A 14,963-nucleotide genomic window follows, 5' to 3' on the forward strand; every position below is an offset into this window, starting at 1 on the left:
TATATATATATATAATATGACTAGGGAGCATCAGAGCCACGATCCAGGAGGAAAACTACATCCCTCCAAGAGTACATCATGAAAATGGTCCCCAGTGATGACCTGCTCAGTGAATGCCTCAGGAAACAGAAGGCCAATAAGGAGGAGGACCCTGAGGAGCTATCATGGATGGAAAAACATACCAGTGGCTGGAAAAGGCTGGACTGAAAGACAACACGGGGGCACTGATCATGGCAGCACAAGAACAGGCCCTTAACACAAGAACAATAGAGGCTGGGGTCTATCACACCAGACAGGACCCCAGGTGCAGGCTATGCAAAGAGGCCCCTGAGACAGTCCAGCACATCACAGCAGGGTGTAAGATGCTAGCAGGCAAGGCATACATGGAACGGCATAACCAGGTAGCAGGCATAGTGTACAGGAACATCTGTGCTGAGTATGGACTGGAAACCCCAGAGTCAAGGTGGGCGACACCTCCGAAGATGGTCGAGAACAACCGAGCCAAGATCCTGTGGGACTTCCAGATCCAGACAGACAAACCGGTGATGGCCAACCATCCTGATATAGTGGTGGTGGATAAACATCAGAAGACATCAGTAGTGATAGATGTCGCAATCCCGAGCGATAGCAACATCAGGAAAAAAGAACATGAAAAGCTGGAGAAATATCAAGGGTTGAAGGAAGAGTTGGAGAAAATGTGGGGAGTGAAGGCAAGAGTGGTGCCAGTAGTGATTGAGACACTAGGGGCAATAACCCCCAAGCTGGGTGCATGGCTCCAACAGATACCAGGAACAACGTCTCCATTCAGAAGAACGCAATCCTAGGGACAGCTAAGATCCTGCGCAGGACCCTCAAGCTCCCAGGCCTCTGGTAGAGGACCCGAGCCTGAAAGGAGAGACCATACCGCCCGGGTGGGCGAAACGACGATTTTTCGTTTTTTTTTTTTTCCCTAATATATATATATGTATGTATGTATATTGTCTCTCTCTCTCTCTCTCTCTCTCTCTCTCTCTCTCTCTCTCTCTCTCTCTCTCTCTCTCTCTCTCTCTCTCTATATATATATATATATATATATATATATATATATATATATAGTATATATATATATATATAGTATATATATATATATATATATATATATAGTATATATATATATATATATAGTATATATATATATATATATATATATATATATATATGTATATATATATATATATATATATATATATATATATAGTATATAAATATATCCTGTCATTTTTTTTCTTTAAATGAGTGAAGAGAATATTTACTGCTTTAAAAAAAAAAAAAAAAAAAAAAAAGATGTGTTGGTGGTGAGAACATACAAAAATCCTTTATTGAATGAAAAATATTAAAAGAATATAGTAGCTGTTTTTTTTTTCTTTTTTTTAAAACAAAAATAAATAAATAAATAAATAAAAAATGACACCAGACTTCCACGTAAGCAGCCAAATTCATATTTGCTAGAGTGGGTAGCCCATTTAAGCGTGAAACAAGTTATCATAAAATTCCTTTTCTGACCTCTATGACCTTTGACCTCACCCGTCCAAAATTATATCACTTCTTCCAATTGCAAATTTGATAATAACCCCTCCTTCATTCGTTCTTGTGTTATAGCGAAATTCCTTTTTCTGATCACTCTGGCCTTTGACCTAATTACCTCAATATTTTATCATATGTAACATCGCTTTGCACTCATTTATCTACAGGGTACATTGGTTGAGTGGACGTGGGAGTGGGCAAAGCTGCTTCAGTCATATCGGAACATGTGTCAGGTCACCCTCAAATCTCTGCTAGCCAACAGGTAAGATGATTCTACACGTTTGTAAACACTTAGTTCTACTGTATACTGTGGTGGCATACAGTTGAACTCATTCGCAGCCATTAATGGTGATAGAATGCCAATTCATTTGAACTGAGAGGGCTGGAAGTGAATGATCATCTTTCAGTGCAATTGATGGTGATAGGCGTCCAATAATTTTTACTGGAAGGATTAGCACGATTGTTTCATTACACGTCTATTGGTGTCAATGGCAGCGAATGAGTTAACCATCCACTTACACACTTACACACAAGAAAGGTGATTAGGTTATCAATTTCAAACCGTAACTTGGCAAAGTAACTGTACTAAATGTTGACAGAAGTGGGTAGTAACGCGTTCCGTTTACTCTGTTCCATTTACTTGAGTATGTTTTTGACATAATTGGACTTTTAAAAGTAATTTTACCACGCCGTACTTTTTACTTTTACTTGAGTAGGTTTGTGAAGCCGAAACTCTACTCTTACTCTGCTACTTTGGCGTACATTACAGTCGTTCGTTACATTTTTCCTCTTTATTCTACATATTAGATTTTACCTTATTTTTACCAGAGATGGTGACAGTGGCTCTACCAGTTTGACCAATGAGATGTCGCAACAATAATCATTTTACTCCATTAGACGTAACGATACTTTCGTAACAATACAGTCACATGACCACACACAAGCTTGCAGTCGGAAGTCCTATGATCATCCCGGCCTGTTCAGTCATGTGGTGTCTTTAAAGCACCGTAAAAAAATTACTATTTGACATGGTGAACATTACTCAAAAGCACAAATTTGTTTGAAGCTTTCTCCCAGTTTTTATCTGCCAGCGATTTATTTGACACTGATAAACTCGTTTTCAGTTCATAGTAGGCAATGTGTTTTTTTCCCCTCCACTAGAGGGCACACTTTCCCTTTGGACAGGTAATGTTTCATTTTCATAGTTTTAATTTGATAATTTTTGTTTATTTTGTTGGCCTATTATGATTATGTAATAGGTTATAATACAGTATTATAACAGTTCATATAGATGATGATGTGCTGAAAAAAATTATCATTGTTTAAAAAAATCACACTGTTAGCAGTTACTCACAAAGTTACTCAGTAGTTAAGTATTCTTTTCCTGGATACTGTTTTACTTGTACTTGAGTAGATGTTTTTGGATAAGTACTTTTACTTGAGGATTATTATTTTGAATTACTCTTACTTGAGTAAAATTTTGGACTACTTTACCCACCTCTGGATGCTGAAAACATGACAAACCATCATAATCTCTCAAACTATTTGGGTGTCATCTGACTTCACCCAAAGTCCACTGACGGTGTCCCAACCACCTCAGCCACCTTGTCCGCTCGTGTTCTCGCTCTGAAACGGGCATAAATATTTATGCAGGTATGTGACACATATTAGATGGCAATACTTCAGGCTGTTCCCGGCTCTCCATTCCCAGCTGTCACGTTGCCAGCGATCAGGGAGCCATGGGGCTACTGCACCTTGTCTCCACGCCTACGCTCAATCCATTCTAAATCACCGCCATTGTAAAACACACATACACACACCTTGCTAACAAAGGGCAAGCTCTGCATCTGCCAAGGACACAGGTCTAATAAGGGTGAAGTGTGCAGCTCTGCTGTGTTGTGATGAGCTTTGTCTTCTTTAGGCCACACTCCCTTCTACACACACAATGACATTCTCCTTTCCCGTGTAGTCTGTTTTGCTCTGTGTTAAACACTTACTCCATTTGTTCAATAGAACCCAATTACGTTCATAAACAGAGGCTTCCATACATATTGGCGCGAGTGGGAGAGAACGGCGGCAAAAATACGATGAGGCATAAGCGTAGGATGGGGTAAAGGTTATATAACTCAGCCTAATTTCACTGTATCAAAAGTGTCTGCGATGCTGTCATTTGCCTCATTAGTCCGTCTTTGTCGGGCCAGAAGAGCAGATTTCATGGAGGATTTAGAGAACGGCTTGGTTTCTAGCTCAGACGCTCTCAAAGTGCATGGAAGTTAGTTTTCACGGCGGGTGTCATGTAAGCTGGCAAAGCCTCCGACTCCAAAAGAGCTCCAAAGGAAAGGCTATTCGTGGGATAATGCGTTGGTGTCAGATGATTCACTGTTTGTTATTGCAGAATATAATAACAGTCTTTATTTAAATGCAGACTCGAGAACCCTTGCCTGTGTTCTCAGGGGTCTGCACAACAAATGCTGTTTCTAATAGTCTAAAATTTGTCTCCAACATATTTTCATATGGAAGTTATACCTTTTAAGGGGCATTTTTTTCCCCGAGAATATCAGATTTACCAAATGTACATTTAAAATAAAAATGTCTTTCCTGAAACATAGCATACACCTAAAGTTGTACAGTTATACTTTTTTCAAAATGTCCTTTGGGAAACGGCACATTTGCACATATTAATATATTTATCTATATGGCGACACACAATACGTTAAAGGGAAGTGCAAATGCTAGGATAAATGTAATGTAAATAAAACGAGGAGAAAATAATGTTCCACCACAAAAAATAGCACTAGTGCAGCCAATTTGTCATGTCATACCGTAATTCCCCGAATATAACGCACACTTTTTTTCCCAAAATTTACTCGTAAAATCATGGGTGCGTGTTATTCACTGGTACAGGGACAGAGACAGAAAAAGATCATCATGATTCATGTTCCATTGTAAGCATTGACCAGAACAATATTACCTAATCCGAACGACAGTGATATAATAATCAAGTTTCATGTGGTAAATAATTGTTTTCATGATATTTTTCACATCTAATAAAATCAAAATGTTTTTTTGTACTATTCGTTTATTATTTACCGGTACATTTTTCTAACCTTTGCATTGCAACATGCCGGCACACGGCGATGTTGTCTTGAAGAGAACGTATACGGCGATCCGTTTCGTATAAATGTTGACCGTGTGGCGAGCTAGGACAGGAGTCTGAGGAAGAGTGTCGAACCACTGAGCCAAGCCGTGTCGTTTTAATACATTGAAACTCACAAAGTAACAACGTACGTCTTGCATGCAAATTGCGGGATATTTGTTTACTTCCGGCTGTTCCCTTAACTAATCTCTTCCCCCCGGGAACCACACAACTTGCCAACATTAGTTCCGCTGGTGAATTCTGTTAAAGGTCGCTACAACTCCTTAATTTGTGAAAAATATTATCGTATACTGTGAGCAATTTTACCACAGAAAATTAATGTTCTATATAAAAAATAAAAAATAAAAATTGACAAAAGGTTAAAAAAAAATGCTGCAACCGCGTACATTATAAAAGTTCGTGACACGAGACTAATATTTATTGGTGCTAAAATTAGGGTGCGCTTTATACACGGGTACAAGAATTTTCCCTAGATTTTACAGGTAAAGTTGGGGTGCGCGTTATACACAGGTGCGCCTTATATTCAGGAAATTACGGTACAGTATATTCCTGTGCTGTTGACCATGGGTATCAAACTCAATTAAGTGGGTGGTCCTTGAATATCTGGGCGTGTCTGGGCTGCATCAAAGATACTCCAAAAAGGGACTAATATTGGTAATTAGCATTAGCATATTTTTCGGACTATAAGTAATTATACCACAAGAAGGCGCTCAAGGCATGTGTTTCAACATTGGCTTAACTTCAACTTATAAAAACAAATAAAAACAACTGAGAAGGGCTGAACAAAATGGCATATGGCATGGCTTTGGATTTTAACAAATTCATTTCCCCAAAAATGTGACTTATACTCCGGTGCGACTTTGCTCTCCATTGCGCATATTTTGGCTGGTACACCGTACACTCAGGTGCGACTTAGTCCGAAAAATACTTTACTTAAAATGCTCATTGCCCATTTTTAAAATTATTTTTTAATTGTTATTATTTTAATTTTGTATCTTTTTTCACATAAAATGCCAAGGAAAAAAATTAATGTGGGATACGCGTTTTAAACAAACAAAAAAACATTTAGTTTGATTTATATATATATTTTTTTATTTATTTATACACATTTTTTTATTGCCTATTGCAAAATACACAAGGGCACCACTTAAAGTACGCTTTGATGTCAAACAGGGGGTCATAAAATATTGTTCAATTAGTCCTAGGCCTACAAGTTGGGGATCCCTGATTTAGACTGTCAGTTAAAAAAATAATGCTCTAAAATATTTTTGATTTTCTGTCAGAAGAGTCCATCTCCCGATGTTTGATATCGTCCATCTTACAAGTTTTAGTCACCTTGAATGACTTCCTTATACAGAGCTAATAATTTGCTCCCCAGACTGTGTGACTTAGCAGTGTGGCTCATTGGCCGGTGGCCTCCTATATATTGTTACAGTGGCAGGACAGTTATTGTGCCCAGGGTTTATATCACATTCTAATAGAGCAAGGCTATGAGTTAAGGGCGGGAGGCTTTTACACCGGGGCCGTTAAATCACTGTTCAGATGACTTCATTAGCAGAGCAGGACACATGCTGCGACACTTATCCCTCCGTACACGAACACATGTATCCACGCACGCGTGCACGCTTTCACCCCGCTACCTTGAAGGTGTAGCATCAGGGTTAGACAGAACGGGGAGTGGATTTATTCGGGTGTGTGTGTGTGCGTCCTTCTTTGTCAGCCGTCACTTCAGTTCCCTCAGCATGATGGCTCATCCATCATCTGCAGATTGAGCTTTTCAGCAGAAACCAGACTGATTAATACCACCCCAGGACCTCCCAGGGTAGCCCGGCTGACTGAGCTGACCTGTGTGAGTGTGTAGATAGATGGCTTGTGGGTGGACTAACTTTCTGAGATGGTTTGTTTCGTGGCAAAATGGTAGGCGTAGTTGCTGTCTTTAACTGGGTGGCTTACTGAGCAACACTAGCTGTAATCTATACTTACTGTATATATCAATGGAACTTTGTGTGTTTGTGTATGTTCGTTCTCTATGGATTCCCAAATGGCAGGGCGGATTTTGATGAAATTTTACACAGTTGTACTTTGTTTCTGGGAGTGTTCTTAGATGGGTTTGATCTCTGGAGGCCTCCATTTAGTGTGGAAAATAATTTGAAACCCCAAAAAGTAGCCAAGATAGTCCCTGATTGTGAAGGCGACAGCACAGTCTTTTGGGCAAAAGATGCATCTTTTGCGATTGCAATGTCGCAGTTGGCTTTCAAACCTTTCATGTACAAATTTAAATGTGGTGTGATGATATGTTGTGATGCATGATGATGATCCATGTGATCGGGTTCGCTGTGCGCAATGCACATACACAGCAGAGTGTGAATTTAATGTATTAACATATTGTAATGAGTAAAATAAAGTAGAAAAGTAATATTTTAACAGCAGGCGAAACCTACAGAAGTGAAGATTATGTATTTGGTTTTGTATGTCTATCTTTCTGTATGTCTGTGTTCTTGATAACTCAAAAACAAATAAAGGAATTAGTATCAAACTTTCTTACATGTTTATAATATGAAAGAAAGAGGTGATTCAATACAGTTTTTACAGATTGCGAAAGGTTAACTAAATGGAGCATTTCAAAAAAATTAGTCCAAAACTTGCAATGTTATGTGCAATTGGTCATTTTTCTCATAATGATTTAACTTGAATTAGCAAGTGCTTCAAATCAATAACATTTGCTCTTGGTGTATAACCTTGTACAAATAGTGCTTTTTCTATGTGTTACTTGATAAATCCTGTGCAACGCCATGCCCTCCTTCATTCCGACGCAAACATTGGTTCTAAAGTGAATCAACTTTTCTGAATAGCATCTTTTCAACTCGGACATCTTTTCTTTAGCGAACACTAAACACTAAAGTTATTTTGTTGAAGCAGCTAACCCGAAGGCCTCGTATCGACATCTTTGAGCGAATTTTCTGTAAAAATAATCAACTTGAATCGAAAGTGTGTTGTTGGGTATGAGAGCTTTTCCAATGTCAAGGTGACTTTAACCACTTTGGCTGTGAGTGCCAAAGGGTTAGGGTTGTGGTTGATGAGAATTAGCCAGCGATGAGAGATGAAGCTTCATGTGTCAAAGGCCTTCTCCTCCACTCCATCATAAGCACTTTATTTTACCCAAGGACATTCACACTTAACCCTTCATACACCTCCCTTGTAGCAAAAGACCAAAATTGTTTGTATTATTGTCATTCATGAGCCTGTTTTATAATCATTTTGCATTTTCAAGTGTACACGGTACGTTAAATAATTTTTTTAACTGATCATTTTACTCTACACTTTCACTGTTCTAAACACAAATTATATTAAAACTGCATTGTCTTAACCTCGCTGTTGCCGCTCAGCGCCATAACAATAGGCGTTTAGTGGAAAAATGCCAATGTGTGGCATTCTTGTGCTTGAGCAGCTCCTTAAATTGCCACGATAGACGCATGTGCTTTCAGGAAGTGGGCAACCACCATCTGTTCCGGGGCGCTGCCATATGGTGGGGCCTTTTTCTCAGGGAACAAAATAAAAACAAATATGTCAAAGTGTTCGTATTTTCTCGGTGGATGCTGATCAACCTGGGGAGACGCTCTGTGTCTGGTTTAACGGGCTTACTTTATGCTTCAGAGAATGTGTGTGTATGTGTGCATTTATGCTCTCATTTTTTTTTTAAATTTGATTTTTATTACATTGGCTGCATTTGACAGTGATAGACGTCAATTCCTTTTTAATGTTACCTGACTAGCATCTCGATCAGGTGTGTTTCTCTTCTCAGAGAAGTATTTGAATAAGCGAATCTCTAAAATGGACTCCGCAGTTAGATTACAGCATTTAGTTTATTAACAAACAAAATTAAAATGTTTTTTTTTTTTTTTTTTTTTTTTAAACAACCTTACCGTTTAACTACTCAAAAGAAGTGAAACCTTTATAAGAGAAGCAACTTTAAGTTGAGCTGCAGTTATTTTGTTATCCAGTGGCGATGATGGTTCTCGAAAAAATGTTTTAGATGTCGACGACGTCCTGCTCGCCTCATTCTTTTATGTTTCCCGCTGTCTGCGTGACATTTACGGCTGCTTGGCCCCTGTTGCTAATGTCCACGTCACACCGGCAAAGTGAAATAATGGCTTTTGTCCATTCAGTGTTAAAAGATGTCTGCCGTTTTGGCACATTTGCTATCATTGTTGTAAAATTTCAGCAAGGAAATTATGTCGTCAGAGAGCCACATGTGAAGCTTTATTTACATTTTATTGAACCAGTGATATAGGACCACTCTTGGCCAATCACAGACCAATTGTGACACCCGTGGGGCTGAGTAGCATCACATAAACTGAACCACAGCCCATTTTCCTTAAAGTGATCCTCTACCCTAAATACATGTAGGCTCTAATAAAGCACAATTGTTCTCTTTTACTAAAATATATTGTTAGAAACACATAAAATGTTAAATCAATGGCAATATTTTATAATATTTAGAACACATTTTGACCGATAGCTGGCGCCATGTTTTGCGTGCTTGCAGTGATGACGTAAAGGGGATCTTTCTAAATGTGTAGCGTATACAACAATTGCATATTGCTGCCTAAACTCGCGAAGTAAAATGCCACGATGTGCTGCTTTTGGATGCAATTTCCAGTCAAATTAAAACAAGGGGAGTGACGTGAGTGCCCAAGGTGGAATTATTATTTTTTTGTGAATAAATGTGCATAAGTGGAAGCTTCTCCCCTTTTTGGTCCCTGTATGCACGTATCCTACCTACCACGCGTTACAACTGGTGCACGAACATTTTTCCTGGATCCTTAGTCAAGTAAGGGATCCGTCAATTTTCTGGATCCGACGGTCCCACCGCGGCTGCAATATTGGTTTCGGATCCGTCAATTTATTTTCTGGATTCGATGGTCCCACAGCGGCTTTTGGGATCCGTCTATTTTGTGGATTCGACGGCCTAATCGCGGCTGCAACGTTATCATGGGATTGGTCTAATTCCTGGATATTCGAGTGAGTGAAAAAAAACGCGGATTCGGATTACTATTGTTATCTTTTCTGCTGACTATTCTTCGTGGCAGTTTTCCCCAAATCATACCAAATAATTAAAGCACTATGGCACGCTACAGTGACGACAGTGACTCTGACATGGACATTACTTTTATGTTGGAGATCGTCTGGGAACGCGAGTGGTCAAGGTGAAAATATTTTTTGTGAATAAATGTGCATAAATGGAAGCTTCTCCCCCTTTTGGTACTTTTATTCACGTATCCTACCTACCACGCGTTACAATGTACAAGACATGGATTACAATTGATTCCAGGATTTGTTCCCATCAAATGACAAATTTAATGAGGACAGTTAGCACACGACAGCTCTGGATGCTAAAAATCTACATAATTATACGTACTGGGATAAGTTTGAAAATGCAATAGCTTACCTTGAGGAACGTAAACCGGTGTTTTCAACAGCATTCACTGTCTAGCTCCATTGTCATTGAGACGCACTTGCACATCACCAGTTTTTCCCAACTCGTCTTATCAGGTACTGTATTTCCTGCTCTCATTTAGCCTTTGCTGCTCGTCTTGTGAACGACCGACAGTGCTGTGCTGCTCTTCACTTTTCCGATCTGGTTCAAATTGGAAGGGCAGAACCGACGGCATGTTGGGGTAGCTAAGAGTGACACGTTGAAAGTTCGGCAACGTGCCAAGTGACGTCACGCACTGCGACGTAACAAGAATGGCGACCTATCACTTAAAATAATTTTAAAAACTTTGTTAAAACGAAAACGTTAAGAGGGGTTTTATTATCAAATTATTATAACCCATACTAACATTTATCTTTTAAGAATTACTTGTCTTAAAGATCAAGGATCACTTTAAAAGCCGGACAAATAGCGTTGGGGGTTGTGCTGGACGCCGTACACATCTCTGAAAAGGCTGAGTGTCCATCCTAAAACCGGACAGGTTATCACCCCAGCCAGGACACATTTTGCAGCATTTATTTGTCATCACCAGACCTAGTAAAATGTATCCACGGCATACGAACATGGAAGTATTGTTTAAACAAGAAGCCAAATGTGACAAACATTTTTAGGTCATTGGCAGCCATTGATCAAGATAGACGTCAAATTGGATTGGCAGCTTATCGCTTGGGGTGGGAACCTCTGGGTACCTTACAATGCAATTTGTGATACAAAGCTCACGATATCAAATATATCATAATATGGCAATACAACAATTATCGATACATAGGTCAGCAAATCATTTTACAATGTTCTACAATCCAGCTACAGTAATAAACAGGAAAAATAGCTAGAATCATCCTTCTGCTGTGAATTTCAATAAATTTGTCACGAGTAGAGCGCCAATCCGTTTGAAGTGGAAGGGACGGCAGCGAATGAACAAGTTTGCTGCCAACTTATACTGTACACCCTATGGGCAATCAAAGGCAGCCAAGGAGTTAACTTTGGGGCATTTACGGGTCACTACCTTTTGAATTTTGGTTGCTGAAGAGGACATTAAGAGAGAATATCCTAAAATAAAACGGGAAGCGACCTGTAAATGCCCCCAAAACCTAGTAGACTGGCTGTGAATGCTTTCATTTCAGTGCCAATAACGGCGCTAGACCTCCAATAGCATACCGCACGAATGCTATTTTTAGAACGCAAGGCTGCGTGACGTCACCATCGTGAAACAGAAGGGGGTCAACATAGAAGCGCGCTCGCATACAACCCATGCTAGAATTTCTTGTTTTCTGACGGTAATCTTTTAAAAAAGAACATGCCGAGTAAACATTGCTGCTATGAAACTTGTAGGCTCTAGACATTAAGACATTTGAAGGATGTTTACTTCATGTTTCCCGAAGCCAAAAACTCAGGAAAAAATGTGACCAATGGATCAACTTAGACCAGTTTAACGCCAGCAAGGTGAAGCCATTCCCCTTCATATGCAGTAAACATTTTGTTGGGGGCCATGGTCCTACAGATGACAATACTGATCCATTGCTTGCCATAGCCTGCCCCGAAGAGGTAAGCCATTTTAATATTTTTACAAATTTTTTAGCGTGGCGTTTTGCCGTTCTGCTTCTGACATTGAATGACCTAAAAAAAAAACTAAAATGGTATGTGACTGCCACTGCTGTTACCTTTTCTGTTGTAAAGCAGCAACTTTAGTAAGGGGGAAGTGTAAATAAATTAATAGAATTACCATTTTTTTATTAATGAAAAAATTAACAGTGTTCGTTGGCTGTCACTCAGTAGCATTTGCAATCGATACACAAAAATAGCAATATAAATTACCCCCAAGAATGGTCAGAGATGTAAGACAACCAGAGGATATAATATATAGGAAAGACAGGGCATATAGTGGTTAAGGAAAGCTTATTGAAAGAGGAGAATGTCATTGTCAGTGGCGTAAGGCATTGCATAAAAGAAAAAGGTGTCAATCAAAAAGCTAACTCAGGATCAGGTTGGCTCTTCTTTCAGTCTTTTTCAGCCCTCGATACTCAAGCCATCTCTTTAACTGAACATTTGTATGTTCTTCCACATCTTTACCAGTGAATTTGGCACCAGGGACATGATTTTCGGACAGAATTGGTAGTTTTAGCTCAGTAAACATATCATTCGTACACTTTTTACATGCATCTAGCATTAGGGACAAACTCAAGTTTGACCCCCCATCAACAGTTACTAACGTCATGAATATTAATGAGCAAAGGGGACGTGTTATGTGCTAGTGACGGGATCTGTCGTTCACTTGAGTAAACGAATCCATTCCGGTTCGTTCAGTAAAACTATTCGTTCAAACGAATCTTTCAACGAATCGTTCGCCCCCCTCATCTCCCTCCCCACCCAAATGAATCGTTCGGTTAGTGAACGGGAAGTGACGTTGCCGAACGAATCACCAAAGACCGCTTCGCAGTATAACTGAACGGGAAGTGACATTGCTTGGTCCCTCCCTCTCTTGCACATTGACCACTCGTCGTAGTTTCAGAAATGAGTGACAGGCGATATCATTCTGCTCTCAGAGACAGCCTCGTCTCCCTCCCGCTGCTGCAAAAGCGAGGGAGGACTTCCGCGTCGTCTGTCCTAGTTCTATGGGCTCAAAGTCATGGCTCGTGCTTGCATTTCGAATTAGGACACGGTTAAACATTTTCCTTTTGAGGGGGAAGTCGGGGTTTGGGGTCGGGGGCGCACGGACTTTCTTTAGCATGATCTTGCTCACATATACAATGCTGCTGCTAACAGCCAACGCGGCATGCTTGCTGTCACGAAAATAAAAATAAATCGAAAGTTTAATTTCTAATTATGGAACGGCCAACACATCATATTAACCTCTCGCTCTGTTGTATTTTTGTTTTTTATTATTAAGATGATCGTTTTGAATTTTTGCACTGGTATTAATAAATAAAATAATCCGGTCAGCTCCCCTGTCGTCCCCGCATCTCAGATCGTCAAATGCTGACGAGAAATAATTGTTTGCTTTATGATTTCGCCTTTCTACTCTTATTAGTCTGTTAAGAAAAATGTAGACATATTGCGACATCTCCCGTGTCCGCGCGCTTTGTTTTTGGGGCGCTTGAGTAGCACATGATGGACGGATTGACATAATTTGTCAAACCAACCGACACCCTCTGACACGAAAAAAAAAAAAAACACTCGGAAAAAATTGACATGTATATACAGTTTCATTGCAAATCAGTATTATGGTGATCATACTAAATATTATTTTTTTTCTGTGCACATATGAGGTACATATCGCTGCCATGAAGCCTCCATATAGTGACAGTTCTCTGCCCGCTTCACTGCCGTCACGCGACCGCAGCTCAGGTTTTGCTTGCCTCGTAGCTACGTGTGTTTTAAATTACTGTAAATTTGATAGTATATCGTCATAGGTACAGTCCCGAGTCTGTTGAGAAAAGTAGAACACTAAACCATGCTTGCTAGATTTGTGTGGTGTTTTTGTCTTTTTGAGCAGCATTTGATAGGCTCCACGTTAACAAATATGTGACAAAGTCGTTTCCTTTCATTTTATGACTCGTTCACCGCATAGTCATTACTGGAAAGTCAAGTTAGCAGCAAGCTAGGTCAGGAACCGGAGGACCGAATCACTGAACGGGAAGTGACAAAACTCAGTCTTTCCCCCCTGCCTGCACGCTGGCTGCTTATTGGCCACACGTGGAAATGAGTGACATACGCCATGATTCTGTTTCCGCTCCCTCCCCTGCCCGCGATGAGGCTGGCGTCTGATTGGTCGTGTGCGATGTCAGAAGACGCTGCCGCTTGCTCAACGCCCTCCCACGCAGCGAACAAGCGCCACCAACTTCATAGAACGAATCAGTGCAGATGGTGATTAGTTCGGTCTCGTTCACCCAAACAATTCGTTCAAAAAGAACGAATCGTTCGCGACCGATACAACACTATTATGTGCGGTACGCTTTTGTAGATATATGTATATTTCCTTTTATTCACATAAATATGTATCTGTTCATTTCATCGTCACACACATGATCATTTATGGTAGCAATGTGTCTGTTTATTATGTGAATACCAGAGAAGAGTATTGTATTGGTTGCAAGGGGTGTTGTGTCCAAAGTCACTGATTCGTCTACATTCTTTTGACTAGTATCAGTGTTTTTCACAACGAGGTAGGCTTTTAGCCTGCCAGCCGCTAACGACAAATATAAACTGTATGATTTCGAAGGACGGGGCAGATCTACTTGGGGGTACCTGCGTGGCGCTCTCAGGTAACGATTGTCCTGCCCAGCCAGCTTTTAATCTTTCCGTAATAAATGTACTAGTATATACTAATATATCTTAACTGATTATTGCTTTCTTTTTGTTCCTGAATTGTGTGTCATTTCCTGTTCGTTAAGAGAATAAAAGAACCTGTAGAAAGACAAAACCGACTTTTTTTGTCTTCGTCAAAATCCATTTTGACAGAAAGGCATGTTTCCGAATGGGGCGAATGAACACATGTTTGTTCGCCTGATTCATGAACAAATTTTCATCCCCTCACAGTCAAAATGAATTGGACGTGTAACGGCGCCAATGGCAGCCAGTGGAGCAAATGGAACATTTTGCTAGCAACTTTTTGGTTCCTTTTTAAAAAAAAAAAAAAAAACAGTGAGAGTGCTTAAAACAATATATCGATTCTTGGGAGCATATCCTTAACTTTTTGGGATAAAAAGTATCGCAACATATTACCATTTTGATATATTGTCACATCCCTAC

At 39.8% G+C, this 14,963-nt stretch overlaps 1 protein-coding gene across 5 annotated transcripts in view; it reads left to right on the forward strand.

Annotated features, from left to right (window-relative positions):
* Positions 1-14,963, forward strand: part of kiaa0825 (KIAA0825 ortholog) — a 306,720-nt gene that overhangs the window by 129,367 nt on the left and 162,390 nt on the right. For all 5 annotated transcript variants that reach the window (XM_057831003.1, XM_057831007.1, XM_057831005.1 and 2 more), the window contains one exon: positions 1,731-1,825. In XM_057831003.1, coding sequence (XP_057686986.1) covers positions 1,731-1,825 — 95 coding nt within the window. The remainder of the gene's footprint in view (positions 1-1,730; positions 1,826-14,963) is intronic.

This window comes from Corythoichthys intestinalis, chromosome 3 (genome assembly GCF_030265065.1).
Source record: "Corythoichthys intestinalis isolate RoL2023-P3 chromosome 3, ASM3026506v1, whole genome shotgun sequence".
NCBI classification, from domain to species: domain Eukaryota; kingdom Metazoa; phylum Chordata; class Actinopteri; order Syngnathiformes; family Syngnathidae; genus Corythoichthys; species Corythoichthys intestinalis.